The sequence below is a fragment of the Balaenoptera physalus genome (genome assembly GCF_965194825.1).
Source record: "Balaenoptera physalus genome assembly, chromosome: 13".
In the NCBI taxonomy this organism is placed as follows: Eukaryota; Metazoa; Chordata; class Mammalia; order Artiodactyla; family Balaenopteridae; genus Balaenoptera; species Balaenoptera physalus.
Window position 1 is genome coordinate 87,678,311 of NC_138892.1, and position 26,801 is coordinate 87,705,111.

General features: G+C 36.1%; 2 protein-coding genes across 6 annotated transcripts in view; one reads left to right on the forward strand and one right to left on the reverse strand.

Annotated features, from left to right (window-relative positions):
- Window positions 1–25,366, forward strand: part of DNAI7 (dynein axonemal intermediate chain 7) — an 89,440-nt gene extending 64,074 nt beyond the window's left edge. For all 4 annotated transcript variants that reach the window (XM_082419740.1, XM_082419742.1, XM_082419741.1 and 1 more), the window contains 7 exons: window positions 11,235–11,310; window positions 13,905–14,065; window positions 16,953–17,109; window positions 19,896–20,110; window positions 21,552–21,719; window positions 23,676–23,789; window positions 24,615–25,366. In XM_082419740.1, the coding sequence (XP_082275866.1) occupies window positions 11,235–11,310; window positions 13,905–14,065; window positions 16,953–17,109; window positions 19,896–20,110; window positions 21,552–21,719; window positions 23,676–23,789; window positions 24,615–24,893 (1,170 nt within the window). In that variant the 3' untranslated portion in view covers window positions 24,894–25,366. The remainder of the gene's footprint in view (window positions 1–11,234; window positions 11,311–13,904; window positions 14,066–16,952; window positions 17,110–19,895; window positions 20,111–21,551; window positions 21,720–23,675; window positions 23,790–24,614) is intronic.
- The window catches only part of IRAG2 (inositol 1,4,5-triphosphate receptor associated 2), a 47,929-nt gene continuing 46,237 nt past the window's right edge, over window positions 25,110–26,801 (reverse strand). For both annotated transcript variants that reach the window (XM_082419807.1, XM_082419806.1), the window contains 2 exons: window positions 26,513–26,620; window positions 25,110–25,629 (listed from right to left, as the gene is read on the reverse strand). In XM_082419807.1, coding sequence (XP_082275933.1) covers window positions 25,386–25,629; window positions 26,513–26,620 — 352 coding nt within the window. In that variant the 3' untranslated portion in view covers window positions 25,110–25,385. The remainder of the gene's footprint in view (window positions 25,630–26,512; window positions 26,621–26,801) is intronic.

A 26,801-nucleotide genomic window follows, 5' to 3' on the forward strand; every position in this document is an offset into this window, starting at 1 on the left:
TTCAGCAGAAACTCTGCAAGCCAGAAGGGAGTGGCAGGATATACTTAAAGTGATGAAGGAGAAAAACCTACAACCAAGATTACTCTACCCAGCAAGGATCTCATTCAGATTCGATGGAGAAATTAAAACCTTTACAGACAAGCAAAAGCTGAGAGAGTTCAGCACCACCAAACCAGCTTTACAACAAATGCTAAAGGAACTTCTCTAGGCAAAAAACACAAGAGAAGGAAAACACCTACAATAACAAACCCAAAACATTTAAGAAAATGGGAATAGGAACATACATATCGATAATTACCTTGAATGTAAATGGATTAAATGCTCCCACCAAAAGACACAGGCTGGCTGAATGGATACAAAAACAAGACCCATATATATGCTGTCTACAAGAGACCCACTTCAGACCTAGAGACACATATAGACTGAAAGTGAGGGGATGGAAAAAGATATTCCATGCAAATGGAAATCAAAAGAAAGCTGGAGTAGCAATTCTCATATCAGACAAAATAGACTTTAAAATAAAGACTATTACAAGAGACAAAGAAGAACACTATATAATGATCAAGGGATCGATCCAAGAGGAAGGTATAACAATTGTAAATATTTATGCACCCAACATAGGAGCACCTCAATACATAAGGCAAATACTAACAGCCATAAAAGGGGAAATCGACAGCAACACAATCATAGTAGGGGACTTTAACACCCCACTCTCACCAATGGACAGATCATCCAAAATGAAAATAAATAAGGAAACACAAGCTTTAAATGATACATTAAACAAGATGGACTTAATTGATATTTATAGGACATTCCACCCAAAAACAACAGAATACACATTTTTCTCAAGTGCTCATGGAACATTCTCCAGGATAGATCATATCTTGGGTCACCAATCAAGCCTTGGTAAATTTAAGAAAATTGAAATCGTATCAAGTATCTTTTCCGACCACAACGCTATGAGACTAGATATCAATTACAGGAAAAGATCTGTAAAAAATACAAACACATGGAGGCTACACAATACATTACTTAATAACGAAGTGATCACTGAAGAAATCAAAGGGGAAATCAAAAAATACCTAGAAACAAATGACAATGGAGATACGACGACCCAAAACCTATGGGACGCAGCAAAAGCAGTGCTAAGAGGGAAGTTTATAGCAATACAAGCCTACCTCAAGAAACAGGAAACATCTCGAATAAACAACCTAACCTTGCACCTAAAGCAATTAGAGAAAGAAGAACAAAAAAACCCCAAAGCCAGCAGAAGGAAAGAAATTATAAAGATCAGGTCAGAAATAAATGAAAAAGAAATGAAGGAAACAATAGCAAAAATCAATGAAACTAAAAGCTGGTTCTTTGAGAAGATAAACAAAATTGATAAACCATTAGCCAGACTCATCAAGAGAAAAAGGGAGAAGACTCAGATCAATAGAATTAGAAATGAAAAAGGAGAAGTAACCACTGACACTGCAGAAATACAAAAGATCATGAGAGATTACTACAAGCAACTCTATGCCAATAAAATGGACAACCTGGAAGAAATGGACAGATTCTTAGAAATGCACAAACTGCCGAGACTGAACCAGGAAGAAATAGAAAATATGAACAGACCAATCACAAGCACTGAAATTGAAACTGTGATTAAAAACCTTCCAACAAACAAAAGCCCAGGACCAGATGGCTTCACAGGTGAATTCTATCAAACATTTAGAGAAGAGCTAACACCTATCCTTCTCAAACTCTTCCAAAATATTGCAGAGGGAGGAACACTCCCAAACTCATTCTACGAGGCCACCATCACCCTGATACCAAAACCAGACAGAGATGTCACAAAGAAAGAAAACTACAGGCCAATATCACTGATGAACATAGATGCAAAAATCCTCAACAAAATACTAGCAAACAGAATCCAACAGCACATTAAAAGGATCATACACCATGATCAAGTGGGGTTTATCCCAGGAATGCAAGGATTCTTCAATATACGCAAATCAATCAATGTGATACATCATATTAACAAATTGAAGGAGAAAAACCATATGATCATCTCAATAGATGCAGAGAAAGCTTTCGACAAAATTCAACACCCATTTATGATAAAAGCCCTGCAGAAAGTAGGCATAGAGGGAACTTTCCTCAACATATTAAAGGCCATATATGACAAACCCACAGCCAACATTGTCCTCAATGGTGAAAAACTGAAACCATTTCCACTAAGATCAGGAACAAGACAAGGTTGCCCACTCTCACCACTATTATTCAACATAGTTTTGGAAGTGTTAGCCACAGCAATCAGAGAAGACAAAGAAATAAAAGGAATCCAAATCGGAAAAGAAGAAGTAAAGCTGTCACTATTTGCAGATGACATGATACTATACATAGAGAATCCTAAAGATGCTACCAGAAAACTCCTAGAGCTAATCAATGAATTTGGTAAAGTAGCAGGATACAAAATTAATGCACAGAAATCTCTTGCATTTCTATACACTAATGACGAAAAATCTGAAAGTGAAATTAAGAAAACACTCCCATTTACCATTGCAACAAAAAGAATAAAATATCTAGGAATAAACCTACCTAAGGAGACAAAAGACCTGTATGCAGAAAATTATAAGACACTGATGAAAGAAATTAAAGATGATACAAATAGATGGAGAGATATACCATGTTCCTGGATTGGAAGAATCAACATTGTGAAAATGACTCTACTACCCAAAGCAATCTACAGATTCAATGCAATCCCTATCAAACTACCACTGGCATTTTTCACAGAACTAGAGCAAAAAATTTCACAATTTGTATGGAAACACAAAAGACCCCGAATAGCCAAAGCAATCTTGAGAACGAAAAATGGAGCTGGGGGAATCAGGCTCCCTGACTTCAGAGTATATTACAAAGCTTCAGTAATCAAGACAGTTTGGTACTGGCACAAAAACAGAAATATAGATCAATGGAACAGGATAGAAAGCCCAGAGATAAACCCACACACATATGGGCACCTTATTTTTGATAAAGGAGGCAAGCATATACAGTGGAGAAAAGACAGCCTCTTCAATAAGTGGTGCTGGGAAAATTGGACAGGTACATGTAAAAGTATGAAATTAGAACACTCCCTGACACCATGCACAAAAATAAACTCAAAATGGATTAAAGACCTAAGTGTAAGGGCAGACACTATCAAACTCTTAGAGGAAAACATAGGCAGAACACTCTATGACATACATCACAGCAAGATTCTTTTTGACCCAGCTCCCAGAGAAATGGAAATAAGAACACAAATAAACAAATGGGACCTAATGAAACTTAAAAGCTTTTGCACAGCAAAGGAAACCATAAACAAGACCAAAAGACAACCATCAGAATGGGAGAAAATATTTGCAAATGAAGCAACTGACAAAGGATTAATCTCCAAGATTTACAAGCAGCTCATGCAGCTCAATAACAAAAAAACGAACAACCCAATCCAAAAATGGGCCGAAGACCTAAATAGACATTTCTCCAAAGAAGATATACAGATGGCCTACAGACACATGAAAGAATGCTCAACATCATTAATCATTAGAGAAATGCAAATCAAAACTACAATGAGATATCATCTCACACCGGTCAGAATGGCCATCATCAAAAAATCTAGAAACAATAAATGCTGGAGAGGGTGTGGAGGAAAGGGAACACTCTTGCACTGTTGGTGGGAATGTAAATTGATACAGCCACTATGGAGAACAGTATGGAGCTTCCTTAAAAAACTACAAATAGAACTACCATACGACCCAGCAATCCCACTACTGGGCATATACCCTGAGAAAACCATAGGTCAAAAAGAGTCATGTACCAAAATGTTCATTGCAGCTCTATTTACAATAGCCAGGACATGGAAGCAATCTAAATGTCCATCGACAGATGAATGGATAAAGAAGATGTGGCACATATATACAAAGGAATATTACTCAGCCATAAAAAGAAATGAAATGGAGGTATTTGTAATGAGGTGGATGGAGTTAGAGTCTGTCATACAGAGTGAAGTAAGTCAGAAAGAGAAAAACAAATACAGTATGCTAACACATATATACGGAATTTAAGGGAAAAAAAAAAAAAAAAAAAGGCCATGAAGAACCTAGTGGCAAGATGGGAATAAAGACACAGACCTACTAGAGAATGGACTTGAGGATATGGGGAGGGGGTGGGGTGAGATGTGACAGGGTAAGAGAGTGTCATGGACATATATACACTACCAAATGTAAAATAGATAACTAGTGGGAAGCAGCCGCATAGCACAGGGAGATCAGCTCGGTGCTTTGTGACCACCTAGAGGGATGGGATGGGGAGGGTGGGAGGGAGGGAGATGCAAGAGGGAAGAGAAATGGGAACATATTGTATATGTATAACTGATTCACTTTGTTATAAAGCAGAAGCTAACACACCATTGTAAGGCAATTATACTTCAATAAAGATGTTAAAAAAAAAAAAAAAAGTCTAACACCAGTACCTGGATTTCAATAAATGTATTTATTGAATAAAGAACAGTTAAAAACAAAAAACAAAAAACAAACAAAAAAAAAAAGAAACTATCATAACCCTAGAAGTCACTCATAACACTGTTTTCTTGGTATGGTAAAATATGTTATACATTTTTTAAACTGGCATATAAATTCATGAAATTTAGCTTGTATGTGTATGTGTACATGTGTTTGTGTGAGTGTATGTAAATTAGGAACTACCTGTAGGATCAGTAGGTAAATTTACTGTGTTTTGGCTTTAGAGGAAGAGACTTCTCTATTTTTAAAACTTTTTCTTTAGGATAAGCTGCTTATTTTTATAATTTTAGGTTGACATATTTTAATATAATATTACATTTCTTATATCTTTTTAATAAATTTGGAGGCTGATTGCAAGGCAAATATTAGTATAATAATGCAGGAATCTATGGCCCAAAATACTTTAATTATGCTTGATATGTGATGTGACTACAAATACCAAGTATTTAGTACTTTGTTAGTTTAAAAATTAAATCTCTTAGGTTTAGAAGATGGTCCAAATTGTCTTCCTTTTTCATGGGTCTATTAAGAATTTTGCCACTAGAGGGCTCTTAATACCATATTTTAGTTCATTTAAATGTGTAATAATAATATTTACAATAATGTCAGTATTGGCTAATACTGTCTTTCCAATTGGTATATCTTAGAAAATTTTTCGAAAAGTCTAATTTAAGTGTAGCAAAATATGAGAAATGTTGCTTTTTAAAAATAATAATTATCTTCAGAAATATTTTGGTGATCTAAGGGGCATGCATGATATAATGGGCCTTTGAACTTTTTAAAGTTCAAGTTAAAAATAGTCTTTGTCAGGCTTCCCTGGTGGCGCAGTGGTTAAGAATCCGCCTGCCAATGCAGGGGACATGGGTTCAAGGCCTGGTTCCGGAAGATCCTACATGCTGCGGAGTAACTAAGCCCGTGCACCACAACTACTGAGCCTGCGCTCTAGAGCCCATGAGCCACAACTACTGAGCCCGCGTGCCTAGAGTCCATGCTCCGCAACAAGAGAAGCCACCGCAACAAGAGAAGCCACCGCAACAAGAGAAGCCCGCACACCACAAGGAAAGTAGCCCCCGTTCGCTGCAACTAGAGAAAGCCACACGCGGCAACAAAAACCCAACATGGCCAAAAATAAATAAATAAATAGACACCAGATTTAACATAAATATGAGTATATATGTATTATATATTTAATATATATATGAGTATATATAATATATAAAACATATATATGAAATATAAAATTTACTAAGTGCCTTTTATGAGGAATTTGACATGATTGTGGATAAGTGTAACAGTTACCGTATGTTCTGATATGTGCAATGAGAGATATTAGGCACAGGAGTTAAGAGATCAAAATGAACTAAAAAAAAAAAAAAAGCCAGAATGAACAGACCGGAAGTCTTCTCTGATGAGGTAACCTTTGAGCTAAATCTTTTGATAGGCATGGAGGAGTTTAGATGGGAAGGAAAGGAAATTGTTCTGCTCGGAGGGAAAAGTGTGGAGGCATGAAATAAATAGCCTTAGAGATTCAGGGACTTCTTGGCATCATCATGGATAAATTAAAAATCTAGGAGGATAACCCAAGTGAAAAACCTAGCTTTAGCATTCATCAACCTTTAACTTCCTACAGACTTACATCAGCCTGTTTCCCCGGTCATACCCTGGACCTTGTTCTTATTTCTTTACTCATTCAGCAAATATTTATTGAGTACCTACCTCTATATGCCAGGCACTATTCTGGCCCTCAGAGGGCAGTGGTAAAGGACAAATGAGATTCCTCCTCTTGCGATTTACTTGCAAGTCAGGAGAAACCAACAATAAATAAGAAAAAACTGGAAAATAACAGATACTAATAAATGCCATGCACAGAATTAATCAGGGTGGTAACTAGATTGGGTGTTTAGGGAGGGCTTGTATGATGAGTTATTATTTAAGCTGAAACCCAAATGACCAGAAGGAATCAGCTATGTAATTATTGGGTAAAAATATTCTGATCTGAGGGTAAAATTACTGCAAAGGTCATAAGACAGAAGTGAAGACCAGGAAGAAGGCCAGTAGACTGATGTACAGTGGGCAAAGAGGAGAGTGACATGTGATGATGTCAGAGAGAAAAGCAAAAGCGAGGTGAAGCAGGGCTTTAAGGCCAGAAGAAGAAGTTAAGATTTTATTGTAAATGCAGTAGGAAGGCATTAGAGGGCTCTAAGTATGAGAATGGCATGATTTATCACCTTGAAAGGTTATTCTGGCCATTACATAGATAAAAAATTGTGAGGGGCCAGAGTAGAAGCATGGTATTGAGTTCAGTAGTACTAGAAAGGCATGAGAAGTCATGGTGGCTTGGACAAAGGTGGTAGTAAGAGACATGGAAAGCTGGATATGTTTGGGAAATGTTTGGGAGGTAAAATAAACAAATCCTGCTGAGTTTTGATTTGGGGAATTAAGAAGATGGTAGTGCAGTTTACTGAGATGGACAGGTATGGGCTGAATTGGTTGAGAGTGACAGAAACCAGAGGATTTTGGTGGGGACATGGTAAGTTTGGAACACACAAATGGAAGTGTCAAGTAGGCAAACGTGAACCTGGAGTTCTGAGGAAAGTCAGACCCAGCCACCGTGTGCGTGTAGACTATGTCTTTCCAGGGCTGAGCAGCACAGTGTATGTGGCCTGAAGAGCATCATTAGCATGGAATTGGGAACCACCGGCCTATAGACGGTATTAAAGCCACAGGAATGAATGAGACTTCGGCCCACTCAGGGTAATCATTCTTATCTTTTATACAAAATGAAGCATATGATGCTGAATTTTCAAAATTCATCTTCAATTCCTTATCAAGAGCCAATTCCAACAATTTATTCTGAAGCTGTAGTTAAATTATCTTTTGATGATGAAAAAATTGGATTTCAGATCAATGAACTTCCTTTGTATAGATATCCTCTTGACGGACAGTAAAATTCAAGACATTCTATCAAAGGTGTACGGTATTCAGTGCTGACATTTTGCAGATGTCCAATATCAAGATCACCTCTTTCATTGATAATTATTGATATCAAGTCTCCCATGTTCTCTTCTAATATTTTCATGATTTTTGTGGCTTTTGATTGGTTTAGTTATGTTTTCACATTTAAATCTTTTATCCATCTGGAATTTATTTTAGTGTAAAATGGGGAGAATCTAAATTTATTTTATTTCAAATCTTAGCCAGCTGTCTCAAAACACTTACCGTATAAACCTAGGCTTTTTCTATTGATCTGAAATGCCATATGCTAAATTCCCAAGAGGATCCTGAGATCTATTTCTGGAATTTCTAGTCTGTTTCCATGATCTTATTCATGACCCAGGTTATGTTTTTATATCAAATTCAAATTACATATATATTAAAAGAATTTCCACACTACAATAACTGCACATTAATCAAGTTACAATGAAAAATTTCTTGTGTTCTGTGACGTTCTTCCCTGTTATAAGCCAATTCCTGTACCTGTTGAACCAAGGTGTCATTGAAAAGTTATACTTTAACTACCTTCTCTGCTTCATATTCTGTCAACATTTCCAGGCAGTTTTAAGAAATGTTATTTTTTAGATAGATTTATTATAAATCTATAAATTTAGTGCAATTCAAATAAAAATTCCAGTTGGTAATTGTTGAGACTGGACAAAACACTATTAAAGTTTAGCTAGAAGAAAAAAAATACATGGAAAATTTTCTAAAACAATTATGATGAAAGAGGACTTTTCATTAGCAGATATAAACATGATATTAATATGAAGAAAGAAGTATTTTTTTTCAATTTCATTGCCAACAAACACAAGGAGTTTTAGAATCTATAAAACTATGAAGGCTTATAGTATCATTAAATGTGGTTTGGAGTTTAATTTTTTTTTTTTTAATTTTTATTTATTTATTTATTTATTTTTGGCTGTGTTGGGTCTTCGTTTCTGTGCGAGGGCTTTCTCTAGTTGCGGCGAGCGGGAGCCACTCTTCATCGCGGTGCGCGGGCCTCTCACTGTCGCGGCCTCTCTTGTTGCGGAGCACAGGCTCCAGAGGCGCAGGCTCAGTAGTCGTGGCTCACGGGCCTAGTTGCTCCGTGGCATGTGGGATCTTCCCAAACCATGGCTTGAACCCGTGTCCCCTGCATTGGCAGGCAAATTCTCAACCACTGTGCCACCAGGGAAGCCCTGGAGTTTAATTATTGTGCAGGAGTATGTTCTAGATGCAATGACAGGAAAACATTCTAGAATAGTTATTAAGATTAAGGAACTTGCACCAGAATGTAAATTGACCCATTGCTTCCTTCCTCCAGAAGTCTAACTTCAAAAAGAGGCAATTGAACTAAAGAGTAACATAGAATTATAAAAATTATGAATTATATAAAGGCAATGTGTTGACTTAAATACCAGATTATTCTCTTATGTGATAATATGGACACTGATAAATTCCTGTTGTTGCATACTGAAGTACTGTGGTTATTAAGGGGAACGTTCTGTTGAGAAAGTCTAAATTCTTGGTCTCCCTGCAAGGTAGAAAACCAGTTTGATCTACATGCTGAAGAATTCTCAACTTTTTGAAGATGTGAATTGGAAAGGCTGACTCACTTGTTGGTTTGATATCTTTGATATTATTGTTGGAGAAAATCCTTCCTGTAAGCAAGAAATGCAACGGGCTTTTTAATGGTAGATAATATCAAAGGCTACCTAGATGTTCCATGGGCACCTCAAATCCAACATATCCACAATCAAATTCACTACTTTTTTTCCCCAAACCTATTCTTCCTTTTCTTTTCTTGGTAATTGTTACCACCATCCATCTTATTACCTAAGCCAAGCATCTGTAAATCAGTCTTTGCCTGTCCCTTGCCTTACTTCTATATCCAGTTGCCATCCAAGTTATGTTGATTTACTTCCTTATCATCTCTCACGTATGCTCCTTCTAATGGTCCTGATTGCTTCTATCTTGAGTTAGGCCCTGATCCTCTTACCTTGGACTTCCTACTCTTTACAAAGCAATACATTCATCAGCTGGGCACCAGAATACTCTTTCCAAATGCAAATTTCTTCATGTTACTTTCCTAGTAAAAATCTTTTTGGGGCTCTCTTTTACCCACAGGGGAAATTTTAGTCTTTAGAGTGGCATCCAAAGCTCTCCACAGGCTGGCCTGCCTCTCTCCAGCTTCAAATCTTTACACCCTCCTAGCCTGTCTCATTCCAACCGTGCCTGACTACTCAGGGGTGCTTGTAACCCTCTGTTTTGCTTCATACTTTTCTGCCTTCACTCATACTTAAAATTCCCTCCCACCATTTTGGGGAAGACCTAATTATCTTTCAAGATTTAGTTCAAACTTTACCACCTTTGGGTAGCGTTTCCTATTTTCACCACCCATAGATTATTTTTCCCACAGAATTAACTGTTCTTCCTTTCTATTCTATTGTGAACCCCTTACTACACTACAGCACCCACAAATGGTATTATGCCTATTTGTTTACCTGCTTCCCTAATAGACTGGCAGCTCCTTAAGTCAGGGACCTTGTCTTTTCTTTCCTTTTACTTCAAGCATCTAGGGATGCCTGTACAATTTAGGCACTCAATAAAAATTCTTTGAATGAATGAGTTAATAAGTGAGAAGTGTCAGAGGCCTGATGGAAAGAGTTGGCAGAGAATGCATAGTGTTAAAACTGGTCAAGAGGAAGATACAGGGCAATATCGTGATGAGAGTAGGGAAAAGATAACTTACTAAGGGGGACTTGGCTTTGTATGGTGGATGAGGGTGAGAGGCATGGTGGGATGAACTGGCATTAAGCTTCTGACTAGAGTTCTGGTATAAGGTTCTTTTATTGCTGTAGAAAAGTACAGGTGGTATTTGAGATCAAATGAAGTTTGCTGGATGTGATCCAGTTTGCAAATATTAGCACACACATACCAAATTTTCATAATACTGCATGTATCTAGTACTTTACAGCGTACAAAATTCTTTACTTTTATTATTTTATTTGACCCTTAGACCAATTATCTCCGTAAGCTTCAGTTCCCTTTTTTGTAAAATGAAAATAATAGCTATCTCTTAGGATTGTTTACAAGAGGTATCATATGTCTGGCATACAGTTACATACCAAATGGGTTGTTAGATCAGGCATTTGAGGCCCATAATGGTTAAATGACTTGCTCAAGGTCACAAAGGTAAGTTAGTGGCAGATTTAAATATAAATTCCTATGTCCTCTTTTTGTAGTATTCTTTTTACTACACCAGGATGTAATGATATCTTCTACATTACTTGGTACATAGCATCTTTAATTCCCCTCAGAGGCTTACCCAAAAGCAGGCTTTGGAATTAGTCTATCAGAGAGTTTATTGCCAAAATCAAGCAAAATCTAAAACTTGGCTAAAACCAAAATGCAAATACAAATATTTTTATAGCTTGCATTGCTTCCTAGTCTCTCTATTTTACACTTAGGGGTTTTCAGCAAAGAATCTGAGCAGGCTAGCTCCTGCCCTTGTGAGGTTATGTGGAGATGTGCTCTCATTTAAATTAATTTTGTAAATATTGTTTTTGAATCCGATTTTAGGCCAGAGCAAGTGTCCATCTGAGGCCCTGGAATTAAGGTAGCAGAAATCTAGTGGGAACTGGAACAGGAGGAGAGTGAATCTGGGCTGCAGCAGACACTGACGATCACACCCATCTGTCCTTGTGTTCTCTGTAGAGTTCTGTCCAGGAAGAACCTGAAGCCACAAAATATGAACTGGAGATGAAATTATTAAGTGAAACAGTTTCAGCAGGTATTCCTCTAAATTACATTTTTAGAATTTAATTTTATTGGGATTTTTCTGCTTACAAAAGAAATGCAGGGACATTGTTAAAAAAAACAAAAACTCAGATGTTGCAGAAGTATAAAGTGAAAATTCTTCCTCATCCCTCTTCTGATATAACCAATGTTAACAACTTTTTAAAATTTGTGCAATCTCTCTCTCTCTGTCTCTGTTTCTCTCTCTTTTGGTTTTAAGTAAAACCATGGGATCATATCATACAGATGTTTTTGTTGAAAATTACTTTTTTTCACCTAACAATATTTGTCATTGTACATACATACATAGAACACAATATATATTCTGCTTAAATGAATAATATTCAACAAGATTCTAAGTCAGAGCACATTGGTAACCTTACTTTTTAAAGTATCTGTATAATGTCATCCAATAATGGGACATTATTTAAATCCTTATTAGTAGACATTAAGGTTATTTCTAATTTTTTTTTTATTATTACAAGCAGTGTTGCATTGAACATTCTCAAGCACACGTACATGATCAGAAATTTTTCAACGCTTCTGTATTCAGTCTTATCCTGGCAAATAGCAACTGGATATAGTTTTAAAATGTCAAAATGATAGTGATGTCTAATTTGAAAATCTTTTAGTTTGAGTTATATACTTGTTTTCCACTAACTTTAGCATTATGCTTCTTTCCCAGTAACTTCTAAGGAATATACTTTTTATATATTTCTTAGCATATTTTTTTATAACAGCCTTCTTGTCTACTTCACTTTTTCCAGTACACTTTTGTGTCAGCAGTCAACTAGGTTTATATCTTTATAATTTTTCTATAATCCTTAGGAGATAATTTTCCTGTTAGAAATATGATAATATATTCAATTCATGAAACTCTGTCAATAGTACCAAGGTTTCTACATGGTGATCCCCAAATAATATATATCATAAATAGTCTAAATTGGGACACAGTATTCTTTCTGACTTTCTTTTCAGGTAAATGGACTATTAATTAGATACATTTGAAAATTACTTAAGGTCTACATTTTATTGAATGTATACAAGGAAAAGGAGGCAATTGCTTAACTGGAATTTTCTCTGGATATTTCCACTTATTTTCAGTGCCTAATCTCTGTGGGTTAAATTCAGTGCCATCTCAGTGTGCTTCCTTTTATGGGAGAGGAAAATTGTAATGATAAATAATAAGACTAACAGTTCCTGAATTTTTACTATGGGTCTGGCACCAGTTCTAAACTCCTTTCTTGTATTAAATCACAGCTCCCCCAAATTGTAGAAGATAGTTACTACTATTATATGCATTTGTTGAGGAAGGAACTGAGACTAGAGATGTTAATTAGCATATCTTGTATAAGGTCACACAGCTAGTCAAGGGTGGAACCTGTAAGGGTCTGATTTCCTCTTCTTATCTATTACACTCTATTGAAAGAATTTTGGTGAAAGGTGGGAATGATGGTATGTGACATCAGATATCCCCTGATTGTGCACTGAGATTTATGGGATCATAGAATTTCCCCATAAAATGTCTGAACACAAAGATTATCCAGTCCAGTTTCTTCACTTTCAAACCTCCATCCCTGTTTTTCTATAAGCTGGGCCTATTTTTGTTGAAAAAAAAAAATTAGCTTTCATTTCATATATGGGCCAAAATTTATTTTTTTAACATTTTACTTTCTTCTTTCAGATTTTTAGCTCCATAATGTCCAATTTAAAAAATTAAATTGTCAGTTATTAAATTTTGTGTTAAACCACTTTTGATCTTTTATAATGAAGGGTTAGCAGGATATGCCACCCCAAAATCTGCCACTTTGGCATAAGAATTATCTTGAGCTGAAAACAATTAAAAAGTTGAAGAAAAGGTCCTTACCCTCCTCCTATTTGCCTAAAAGCAGGGCATAAACTTTCAAAAGTGTTTTTCCTCCCCTCTCTACCAGGAGGGACAAAGGTTAATTCCCAGAGACAAGTTTAGACCCTATCAGCCTGGAGAGGGTGCCAGAGGAATTTACATAACAGGCTTTATCTCTGCCCTTGGAAGCCTAAAACTGCTTTCCTTTGTCCTGTTATTTCTCCACAAATTTATTATTCTTTGTAGAAGATGCTATATAAGCCAGAGTTCTAAACCACCTCTTTGAGTTACTAATTTTTCCCAGGGTATCTCCCATGTATACATGAGGTGTACAAGTTAATAAACTTCTGTTCATTTTTCTCTTGTTAATCTGTCTTTTATTACAGGAGTCTCCGCTAAGAACTCAGAAGGGTAGTGGGAAAATTATTTTTCCTCCCATACAATAAACCATATTTTTAAAGTTTTTATGTTAGTAGTAACACATCCTTATCGTATACAAATTCCTAAAACGTTAGTATATAAAATATAAATGGGGCCCTCCCCTGCACCCTAACATTATGCATGCCTATTCCCACTTTCAAGCTTAGCTTTGTGAATAGTTTTGAATTAACCACATTTTGAAAATGTTTAGCAGCTAAATAAAAACTTCATTTACCAGTATTAGAATATTTTCATTTTCCCACTAAGAAAATACAGAAATGTTATGATCTATTTAGAAACTGAACTAATCTGATGAATTTCAGCGCAGTTGTTGCTGTTAGAGAATGCCCCTGAAAAGCCATATTTCTCTGAAGAAAATGAGGTTGATTTATGCCAATTCACAGCTCTGGGTGGAGTGCACCACTTGGATATTTTGGAGCTTCCTCCACAGTGTAAACCAAGGAAGGGCTGGATGATTGTGGAAGTAGGTTAATTCTTGAATCAAAATTTATGAATAAAATAATTTCTCATGCTTTTACTTCATCTCAAACGATCTAAACATCTAATGAATTTAACCCTATTAAGCAAGCACAAAGGAAACAATGTAATTTTCAACTGTCTTGAATGTATAAATTTGAATCAGATACTAAAGGAAAGGAATCTGAAATAATATGGATTTTAAAACTAGAATTCATACATGTTTACTTAATTGTAAACCTATAGCACTATGATTATATTGTGCCAATTTGGCCTTAATAATGACAGTCTATTTCAGAGGCTGGCAAGCTTTTTCTGTAAAGGACCAGATGGTAAATATTTTCAGCTTTGTGGGCCATACCAGCTCTGTCGCAACTCCTCAACTCTGCCACTGTAACATTAAAACAGTCATATGTAAATGAACGGGCATCGCTGTGTCCCAGTTAAACTTTATTTACAAAAACTGGTGGTGGGCTGGATTTCTCGGGGACCACAGTTGGTGGACTCTGGTCTAAATCAGTGGTTCCCAGCATGTGGTCCCTTGACCAGAAGCATCAGCATCATTTGGCATCATCTGGGAATTTGCTAGAAATGCAAATTCATGGGCCCCACCTCAGTCCTACTGAATCAAAAACTCTGGAGGTGAGACTCTGCAGTCTGTGTTTTAGCAAAACACATTCCAAACTTCGAGAGCCACTGGTCTGGATCTTTGATATACAAAGTGTGGTCTATGAACCTGAAGCATTAGCGTCACCTGGGAACTTGTTAGAAATGCATAATTTGGGGTTTCACCTCAGATCTACTTCATCTGCATTTTAACAGGACCCTAAGGTGATTCATACGCACATTAAAGTTTGAGAAGCACTGATCCAGGCAATGCCAATGCTGCTGATGTACAGATAGCCCACAATGAGTAGTAAGGATACTGATGGTAGCAGTTGTTCATCATTTTTCAAGGAGTTTCTCACTTCTGTTTCAATAAGCAGTAACACTTGCACTAGCATTGGCTTGGTTTAACTTTTGGTGGCCTACGTCCCAGATACACCCAGTTATGTTGTCATGGCCCCTTCCTCCTTCCTTCCTTTCTCTCCTGCCCTTCTTTTCTTTCTCCCTCCTCCCTCCCAAACCCCTCCCATCCCCATCTCTCTGCTCTAACACATCATGTACATAGATTGTCAGGCACTTCTCACCCACAATCCTATCCATTAAGGATCTTCATGCATTCTTGAATTAGAGCAGTATTTCTCAATTTTTATTTTTTTTCCATTATCACTCCTCTAAGGAGTGCTTTGTAGACATTTTTTTCCTAACTGCCCCCCCTGCCAAAATATTAATACCACAGATATACTGTGTATCTGCTTATGTGCTATATGTATATCTGTATTTTATACCTAAAAGAGTACAATTGTTTCATGATCCCCCTAAGCTAATTTTTACCCTCTTAGGGATGATATTGCTGTTCCTTTCCCCTTCTCCCCACAAATGAGAATGCAGTTATTAGGGTGAACCTGGGGAGATAATCTGGTCTGTAGCCACTTTGAAGAATCTACTTGAATCAACCTTCCCTACCTCAGGGATAATTGAAGGACAGGGAGGAGTCCAAGAAAGACACCCTTTGGTGGAGGTAGGCCTTCAAAACTCTTTATCCATAGCAAGGTCCCAGCCTGAACTGGGAATTTCAAGGATTCATCCAAAGAGTTGTTGTTCTTGAATTTTGGCAGGATATCCTGATACCACCACTCCAGGCTCCCAGTCTGAGCCCAAAGTATCCTCCTTCACACCTGTTTTTCTCTCCTGCAACAAAGAGGCCTTCCTCCTTTTTTCCAAGTCCCTTTTTAATAATCTCACACATCCCCTAGAAATTTTCCCCATCCAATTTTTCCTCTATTTTGTAACATTTTTAATCTTCCCCCCCCCCCTTTCCTAGATCCTTCTCTGCTAAATTCTGATAATGGACAAGTCTCCTTTATCCCACAGACATCTGCCCTTGGCTTAATTTACTTTCTCCCCACTCTTCCCCCGGAGCTTTTTTGAGAAATAATTGAAATTGTGTAGGTTTAAGGTATGCAATATGATGATTTTTTTTTTAATAAATTTATTTATTTATTTATTTATTTTTAGCTGTGTTGGGTCTTCGTTTCTGTGCAAGGGCTTTCTCTAGTTGCGGTGAGCGGGGGCCACTCTTCATTGCGGTGCGCGGGCCTCTCACTATCGTGGCCTCTCTTGCTGCGGAGCACAGGCTCCAGACGCGCAGGCTCAGTAGTTGTGGCTCACGGGCCCAGTTGCTCCACGGCATGTGGGATCTTCCCAGATCAGGGCTCGAACCCGTGTCCCCTGCACTGGCAGGCAGATTCTCAACCACTGCGCCGCCAGGGAAGCCCCACTGATGATTTTTAATTAATTTCATTCATTCGTTTCTACACTTCTCAAAAGGTTGCTTATACTTCTTTCTGTCTTCCCACACACACCCTAACCAAGGTATTGGAACATGGGATTTGGAGTCCTATAGATCTATTTTTGACTTCTGGCACCTTCTTGAAGTCATTTTGTAATCTTTGGCACATTAATTGATTTCTGTAAGTCCCAGTTATCTTCTCTGTTAAATATATGCCTTGTAGAGTTACTTGGAGGGATAAAATGAATAGTTAAGTCCCAGCCAGCATAGAACCTGGCCCATAGGAGGGTTCTGAATTACATTCAAATGTAGTGATTTTTTTTTCCTCAAATCATTATCTTTAATTTTATTGTGACATTTTGTTAGTCAATCTATAGTTAACTGTGACCAAACTGCAGTGCTTATTTAAAATAACTGTATAGCTTATTCAGCAATATTTACATCTTTAACTGTTACCAGTCAGCTTCTAACTTGGTATTATTTTGGTCATTTTTAAAAGATACTCAAAGAAGGATTACAGAAATATACATATCCTCCAGAAACTGCAGAAGACTTTGAAACAGAAAACGCTTTCCCACCCATAGAGGTCATGCTTGAGGTTCATGAGAACGTAATCTTTTTTGAGAATCCTGTGGTTGCAAGGTGGGATGCTGAAGGTACGGCAATGCCTTAACCAGCTTTGATAATTATGTAATGAAGAGAGATACAATAATATAAATTCTTAAATCAAATTAGGAAATGCAGCATGTAAAGTGAGTTTCTAATCTTACATATTTCTCTGCCAATTCTAGGGTCTTTTGTTTGCTCTTAATGGAAAAGAATAGGGATTGGAGTTTTTTATAACTGTTAGCTGCTAAGTGTTTATATCTGCCATATTCTCTGAGAAATTTCTTTATGTTTATACAATTACGTTTTAAAAAAGAAGGAAATGAACAAAAATATCAAGATAGTATAGCAAATCAAAAACAAACAAATGAAAAGCCTATTCTCTCTTGAAATGGCCAAATAATTCACACTGGGGTGATTAAAATTTGATTATTTTAATGTTAATGATTTATAAGTTGCAAAGCTTATTACAGCCAGGTACTGAGGATGTGGAGTGGGTAAATGGGAAACCTGAGAAAGAGGAAAACTAGCCACTGTATGCCTCTTTATAACTTTTGACTGTTGAATCATGGGAAATTATTGCTTATTCAAAATGTTAAATAAATATCAATAAAATCAGAAGTACTAACAGAAATACAAGCTAATAATTCACCAGTCATTAACAGATACCTTATTTGGGGTTGGCTGGCTAAACTTTGAAAGGTCTCAGTCTTGTGAATTAATGTATGCACATTTTGGGGCTCTTAGATGAAAGCCGAATAGCTTTGTTTTTAGTGTAGGTGAATTATTCTACATCCATCTATTTATTTGTGAGTTTACGTACTAGATGATAAGTTTATAACAGATGAGATCACTAAAGCACAGAACTATTACTTTATTTAGTTAATGGGGGCAGAGAATTTAGAGAATATTTTGTACTTTAAACTTTTTCATGGTTGCTACAATACTCCATATTTTTGCTTGTATAGACATAGCCACAAGATATTATTTATTCTAGAAATAATTTATATATTAAAAACAGTATATTTTTATCAATACATTAAACCATAAAGTATATCAAAATAAACATTAGGTAATTTTTTCCTTTCATGTTGCTTTTAGAGGTTTCATTTTTCCTTTCCTTTAATGGTAATCTTCCTAAATATTTATCACATTAAAATTTATTCATACTCAATTAGTATTAGACAAGATAAATTATCCCACATGACTCAGGGAAATACAATATGTAAAAACTGACTCTAACTACAGTAATTGTACGACAGTAATCTACAACTCCAGTAATTTTTAAACCATGGGGAAACTTTTTTGCCAGGAAATACTAGAAAGTTGAAGAATTTATTTATAGGCAATACTTAATTTTTATGTTTACATATTAATTTTGTTAATGTAAAAACAAAAAGAGGAATTATAAAGAACTTAGTTTTCCAATATAATTGTATTTATTATATTGAATTTAAGACTCAAAAATAGTCAGTGAAACCCTCCATGTGAGAAGAGGAGAAAGCCAAGTGGGAATGAAGAGGGTGTTCTAGAAAGATAATGATTCATTCATTTGTTCCATAAATATGCTAAACAATAAGAAAGATAGAGATAAATGAGACATAGTTCCTTCTTCCAGGAGTTTTCAAAGTTGTAGGAGAGGCAGAGAGGGAAAAAAATCATAATACAATGTAGTAAGGTGCTATGTAATAGACAAAAGTGCTACGGAGCAGAACAGTGGCTGGGTCCCATCTGGAGAGTTACGGAAGTCTTCTCCTAGGGTGGAATATTGAACAGGTCCTTACGAGACTAAGAGAACATTCACATGTAAGTCTTGTGTGGACATATGTCTTCATTCCTCTTGGGTATATTCCTAGGAATGGAATTGCTGGGTTGAATGGTAAGTTGATGCTTAACTATTTAAGAAACTGCCAAATTGTTTTTCAAAGTAGCTTTACCAGCAAGATACGAGGTTTCCCATTTCTCCACATCCTTGCCAACATTTGTTATTATCTGTTTTTTTGATTATAGCCACTCTAGTGGGTGTGAAATGGTAGTTCGTGGTTTTAATTTGTATTTCCCTAATGACTGGTAATGTTGAGCATCTTTTTTAATGTATTTACTATACTTTTGTGTATCTTCTTTGATGAAATGTTTATTCAAATCTTTTGCCCATTTTTAAGTTGGGTTGTGTTTTATTATTGAGTTGTAAGAGACACAAAATACCACCTATTATATGATTGTATTTAATGAAAAGTCCAGAAAAGGCAAATCTTTAGAGACAGGAAGTATATTTATTAATAGTTGCTTGGGGCTGGTGATGGGAATGGGAATTAACTATAAACGGACATAAGAGATCTTATTTGGAGGATAATAATGTTCTAAAACTGGATGGTGATGATGGTCGCACAGCTCGATAAATTTACTAAAACTAATTGCATACTCAAGACAGGTGAATTTTAAAGTTGTTTAAAAAGAAAGATGAAGAGAGTTTCTCTAAGAGATAAAGGAATAGTCCTCTAGGAAGAAAGAACGACATGCGCAGAGGCTCAGAGGTATATGATGTTGTTGCAGAAGAAGAAAAAGTGTGGCTGGAAAGAGGTCTGAGAAGTGGCAGAGGAGGAAGCCGGAAATCAGAATCAGAGCTTCATTCTAAAGGTCTCACAACTGTGCTGAGGAGTTTGGACTTGATCCTGTATAGACAGGAAGAAACTCCCAGCAAAGCTGGCTTTTTGTGGAGATTCTATTCTAAATGTGAAAAATCAATTTATACATATTGCAGTTATGGGAGTGGTTTCGTTCTTATTTTTGCAGAGGAAAAAATGGAACTAATGTCACATTCTTCCTAATTATAAAGGTAAACACTGGAAAACTGATGGCATCAGCAATGTATCTTACAAATCGGAAGACAGACTTATAACGTTTAGCCTGGAAACTTTGGGCCCTGTTACCTTGATTCAAGATGCTCATGTTAATATGCCATACCAGTCATGGGAGCTAAGACCACTTGATGTGAATAAAGTACTTCTGACTGTGACTACAGTATTTACTGAGATTCAAATACAAATTAAGGTAAACTGCTGTTATAGCAAGTCATGTCAAAGAGCTAAATCTCTTTGATGACTGTGTGTTAAAGCAATCAGTCACTGCTGATTTACATATTGAAATATGTCTTTTATAAATCTATTTACAATATACCTTGAACTATAATTTCTAAATGAAATATAAATTGAATAGATAGATAGGAAATAACATGTAATAAGTAAAGTACAAATTTGTACCCTAAAGTTACTAGGAATAGAACAATTGGTGAAGCTATAAGCCTGGTTGCAGTATGGCTTTCAGAGTTTTTGATCCACTCTAAAGAGGCTTCCTGATCTTATCACCTAGCCATTTGAAATCCCATTTGAGTGCCTCCATTGCTCACTACTCAGAAATTACACAGTCTGAAATTTAGAGACACAAAAAGTAGATTTAGTGGTTGCCTGAGGCTGAGGGTGGGAATGAGGATTAACTGTAAATGGACATAAGGGATTTTACTGGAGGGATGAAAATGCTGTAAAACTCATTTATGGTGATAGTTGCACCACTCAGTAAAGTTACCCAAAAAAATCACTGGACTGTGCACTTGGGTGAATTTTATGATATGTAAGATATACCTCATGAAAGTTGTTTTAAAAAAAGAGAGAGGAAAAAAAAAAAGAGATAACCTGAAATTCCTTATGACTGTGGCAGGAAGGCTAGAACATCATCAAATTTGGCTTTTAAAGTCAGATGAGAGATGTGAACTCTGTACACCTTCAAATTGCCACTTTGCAGACATTTTTTTAGTTTTTTAAAATAAATTTATTTATTTATGTATTTATTTATTTACTGTGGCTGTGCTGGGTCTTCATTGTGACACACAGTCTCAGTAGTTGTGGCGCACAGGCTCTCTAGTTGCAGCACATGGGCTCTAGAGCATAAGGGCTCAGTAGTTGCGGCATGTGGGATCTTAGTTCCCTGACCAGGGATTGAACCCGGGACCCCTGCATTGGGAGCATGAAGTCTTAACCACTGGACCACCAGGGAAGTCCCGCCACTTTGCAAACTTTAAAACTGGATAATAATTTTACATTATTATGTTAAAATTTTATTATATATGTGTAAAAAAATTATGATCCTTAAAAGTTGCAACAAGATTGCTGTCAAATAGCTATTATATATCAATATGAACACATGCAGTATTCTTAGATCATAATTTATAAAGTAGGAGACCTGAGAGATCCTGCAGTTCAGTCCCTGGATTGCTCAGATGAGCCCAAGAAGAGTTGATAAACTCCTTAAGGTAACGTGGAGACTTTGTGGTGGAGCTTTTGGATCAGGCCTAAAACATATCAGTCCTGCATTATTTTTAATACAGGATTTTAAAAAAATAGTATAAAGAACCTAACAGCTGGACCTAGAATGATAATGGGGTAATAGTTTCTTTAACTTACTTGTATAAATGCTTCTTTTTTCTTCTTGAAACTAGGAAAACCTCTGCATGTTAGCGTCAATCAAACTAAATGACAAAAAGCATTCCTCTATTTTGGAAGAAAAGTGGATGACTCCTGTTTCTTTCATTATTGCTTTGAAAGAAGCTGGACTGAATATCTTCCCTACTGGACACTCTCACTTTTATGTTGTCATAAACTATAAGGTAAGAATGAATCTTACCAAATTTAATGTGCTGGACGTTTAGAATGTTAGCAAGTATTAAATTTTATATAAATCTTAAGGTACACCAATGGTTTTCTATATTCACTTATATAAGATTATAGTTAGAAAGGAAGGAATAAATAGCATGACCAGAAATCCAAGGTTCTCTCAAATTTAATACTCTGTTGTATGATCTTCATAATGACACATGGAGCATACCACAGCTGGTCAGTTTAGTGCGAAGGTAGTCTGAGCAACTTCCCATTTCGTATGCTTTCTTTCTCCTTCCAGACTTGATACGTGTAAGATTTCTAAAAAGAGTAAATGACTCAGCAGTTTCCCAAATATGATAAGTCAGGCAAAATTAGACATACAAGGACCACCAAACCCACTTCCTTCTATTTCTCGACAGAGCCTCCCTGTCTGCGTACAGCTTCATATGACTCATAAGTTTAGTTAAATGAGATCCTTCCATGTTAAACTGTGAGCTCCTTGAGGAGGGGGTGGCCGTTTCTTAATCAACTTTGATTCTTCTAGCAGCAAGCCTATTCCTAGAATACAGTAGATGTTTAGCAAATATTTATGATGCATGAATGAAGACAAAGTGGCTTCTAATCATGAAAGGTGTTTTGGGCAGAAGAGTTCTATACTCAAGAACAAGTTTATAATATACCAGAAAATGGCAATATAGGTAGACACAACATTTGAAAATAATCCTGTCAATAAGAGTGTATACATATATGCGTAGGGAAAAAAAACCAACCTTAGTTTTAGTAACTGAAATTGCCAGTTACTCTACAAATGCTGAATGTCATATACTAGTCATCTTTTCAGAATATTATACTCAAGACTTTTTTTTTTTCTGAACACCTATATTCTAGACACTGTTTTAGATGCTTAGGAAACAGTGAATAAAACACAGGTCCCTGCCCTTGTGGAGCTTACATTCTAGTAGAGGGAGGCAAAAATAAACAACAAACATAATAAACAAAATTATCTTATATGTCAAAAGGTGCTAAGTGGTATGGAAAAAGGAAAGGTACAATACCAAATAGGGTGTAGGGGGAGAGGGGTTCAATAAGGAGACAAGATTTGATCAACGCTTCAAGGTGGGGAATTTAGCCAAGTTGATATCTCTGGAAGGATATCAGCTTCCAGGTGGAGAGAAGACCTGGGGAGAGAGCCCAGAGGGCGTGGCCTGATGTGTTTGAGGATGGGAGGAACAGCAAGGAGGCCGGGGTGCCGAGAGAGCAAAGGGAGCAGAACGGGGGATAAGGTCAGAGAGATAATGGGGTGTACGGGGGATGTCAGACCACAGAGGCCCTTGTGGAGCATTGTTAGGACTTTGGATTCTACTCTGAAAAGGGAAGCCATTGCCCCGTTTTGAGAAAGAAGTCATGTAATCTTACATTTTATTTTTTTAATATTTGAATTTTATTTTATTTTTTAATAGTTTTTTTAAATTTTTATTGGATTATCGTTGATTTACAATGTTGTGTTAGTTTCTGCTCTACAGCAAAGTGAGTCAGTTATACATATATACATATATTCACTCTTTTTTAGATTCTTTTCCCATATAGGCCATTACAGAGTATTGAGTAGAGTTCCCTGTGCTGTACAGTAGGTCCTTATTAGTTATCTATTTTATATATAGTAGTATGTATATGTCAATCCCAATCTCCCAATTTATACCCCCCCACTTTTCCTCCCTTGTTAACAATAATTTTGTTTTCTACATCTGTGACTCTATTTCTGTTTTGTAAGTTCATTTGTACCATTTTTTAGATTCCACTTAGAAGTGATATCATATGATATTTGTCTTCTCTGTCTGATTAACTTCACCTGACTTACATTTAAATGGATCTGTGTTGAGACCAGACCAGACTATAGGAGGCCAAGGATGGAAGGGAGACTAGAGAGGCTCTACGATCAACTCTATTTGTTTGTATATTGACAGCTTCCTTTGGTAGAAGTGAAAGCTTATCGACAAATGGCCCTGCTAAGTTCTGCTTTTGCGTTTGGTTGGAGCAAGTGGAATACAGTATGTGATTCTAAAAAAGTTGTATTTCAGGTATAGTATGCAAAAACCCCACTAAACTATTTTGTGCTCCAAAAGAAGATATTCAAAAGCTAAATGAATGTAGACCATGGTTTCTCCTTTTAAAAAGGTGAAAAAGATTAACATTCAAAATGGAGTTTTACAACTTCATTTTCTTTAATTTTGTCAAAAATATAAAACCAAACCATGTAAAGGTTGTACTTTCATTGTCCATTATGGTATCAAATGCTCTTGATTTCAGGCTTAGAGACCTTATCTCTCTTTACATCAACTGAAGAACAAATGTCAGCCTTTCACGTGAATATATCTATGATTCACAGACTTTCTCCTCTGAGAGGGTTAGGCCTCCAATTTAACTTTCTGGCACATTTCCTACTGCCTGATAAAGAATGTATCTTATCAAATTCTACAAGATTACTGATGAATATTTTAGCATAAATGAGCCACCATGTTTATTTATCTTGTTTATTGTGTGTTTCTCCTATTACAATATAAGCTCCTTGAAGACAAGGTTTTTATTGTTGCAGTTGTTAGTTACTTATTAATACGTTTAGTTATTTTTTCTTTGTTGTTGTTATATCCCCAGCACCTAGAACAGTACCTGGCACTTGAAGCCATTCAATAAATATTTTTTAAGGAATTAATACATTTTGATAAGTTCCATAAACACCAAGATATAAACAGTTTCATGCTTTAAAAAAAATGGGACATTAAGAATGTTTCTTTTTATCTTAGCAATACAGGGAACTCGACTGAGCCCTTCAAATAAAATACTCTACTGTCAAAATACCCAATAAAAGAGGAACTATTAACATATTTTTCTTTCTTTTTCTTTAGGTGAGGGAACAGCTTCCTAAAGAAGAACCCATTCAAAATCCTAATTGGACCCTTTTAATGTTTAGTGGTGATAGGGCACAAAGTCTGAAAATCAATGAATCCAGTGATGCATTCTCTGAAGCCCTTAAAGAAGAAACTGAGTTTCATTCTACTTTATATCACATGGTTAAGGATTTTGCTTCTAAAGAAGCAATGAAGAAAGTTAGGTGTTCCAACTGCCAGTTTGTTGACTCTGTATGCCACATGCTACTCTCAACTAGATTACTCAGCTATTCTTAATCCCCACTGATAAATTTTATTCAGTATGAAGAATGAAGCAACTTGGAGAAAAATCCGGTATTTCTACAATAAAGTGTAATGAGTGAATATATGTCAAATAGGCTGTTAAAATGATCTAATCAGCATTTTATACTCAAATTTTATTTTCTAAGAATTAGGGTTTTTTTTCCTTATGCATACGTGACCTACTGAGACTTCCAACGTTCACTGTATGAAAATTTGAATGGTTCTTTATTTCAATAAATTTTAACAAACAATAATATCTCCTCCTCAAAAAGCTCATTAAAAAATCATATAGGCGGGCTTCCTCCCCATTGTATTTTAGTTAGGAAGGTAATCACAAAAAGAGGGAATATAAAATATCTTACAGTCATTCTGAGAACCTCTGGTTCCATGCTATAATTTCCCAGCTAAAAGTTACTAATTTACAAAGTTCAGATACTGAAACTTTAAAAATCAAGATTAGCATTAGCACATTAGGATGTGCTGCAGTCACACTGGCGGTGGCCCATTGTGTTGGAGTCTGGTAAATGGCCACAAGATATGTTCTAGAGACGTCCAGGAGTCCCCATCCTGTGTGGGAGCAGCATCCACAGACTTCTGGAAAAATCGGCCTGTGAAGAAGCTCATCAATGCCGCAAATAGTACAATGAACGCGACAGAAAGCCAGAGTGCCTTATTGGCCTCTCTGATGGAAGTCTTGAGATTTGTTGCCCAGGAAGCTATTGTGTTATAACTACAAGGAAAACACAAAATCAGCATGCGGTAATCACAATAATCTGTTATTAGAAACAGTCCTTTTGTCAACAATAATCAAGTCATGCATCTGCCCTGCGTAATTTCACCAACACCTCCTCATAATAAGCTACATAGTATGATCTAGCCTCTTGGCTTTGGCCACAATCTGCTCCCCCCACCCCTTATAATTTTTAGAATTAAAGAAATGATGTGCTACAGTAAGAATCTGAAAATTATGTGATTTAGGCATTATTTAACTCCTAACAAGTACATTTGAGTATTAAGTTCATTTTTTCAATCAGGTAAGGCAATTTATATTCCTGGGGTAGAAGAAATAATGTTATTTATTGGGTAGAGCAGGATATATGTACTTATAAACATGTCACTTATTTCTCACCATACCCTGGACTTTTGCTGTACTGAAATGCTAAAATTCCTTTTAGAAACACCCACCAAAAAAGCTTATTACAGCATCATATAAGTCTTTGAAAATAGTTACCTATGTGTTTTACATGTGCTAATTCATTTACTCATGACAGCAAATCAATGACGTAGGTACTATTATCATCTCTATTTTATAGATGAAGAAATCAGTGCTTAAAAATGGATGAACTTGCCCAGGTCACACAGCTAGTCAGAGAGCTAATTCAAGCCTGGGCCATCTGGTTCCAAGGCCAAGTTCTTAACACTGTGAACTCACCTGCCTCTTGTAGTTCATAGGTTCAGGGATAATTGTTATACACCATATGGAGTTTGTTATTCATCTTAAATTTAACATTTTGAAAGGTCTTTTAGTAAAGTAATTTGATTAATACTGCTAACCCTACCTTACCTTTCCCCATTCCACCAAAATGGTATCATTTAGCAAGTAGACAACTTACATTGAAAAGACATCCCATTTTGATGGATTATTTTTCTTTTCAGAAAGACTTGGCTTTCTTGTCCTTTCTACTGTTTCTTCTTCAGGTGGTTCTGAGTCATCTTTAGTTCTGTAAATAAATATTGTTTTTAAATATTAAACTATGGATAATGTGCTATTATTATTTATAAGATATGCTAAATTTTCCTGTATTACTAAGGAGGCTCGCAGATATTCGTTTTGCTTTAGAAAGATTAGATAAATAGCTAATTCTAAAAGTCAAATCACCAACTTTATATTTTTAACCATTT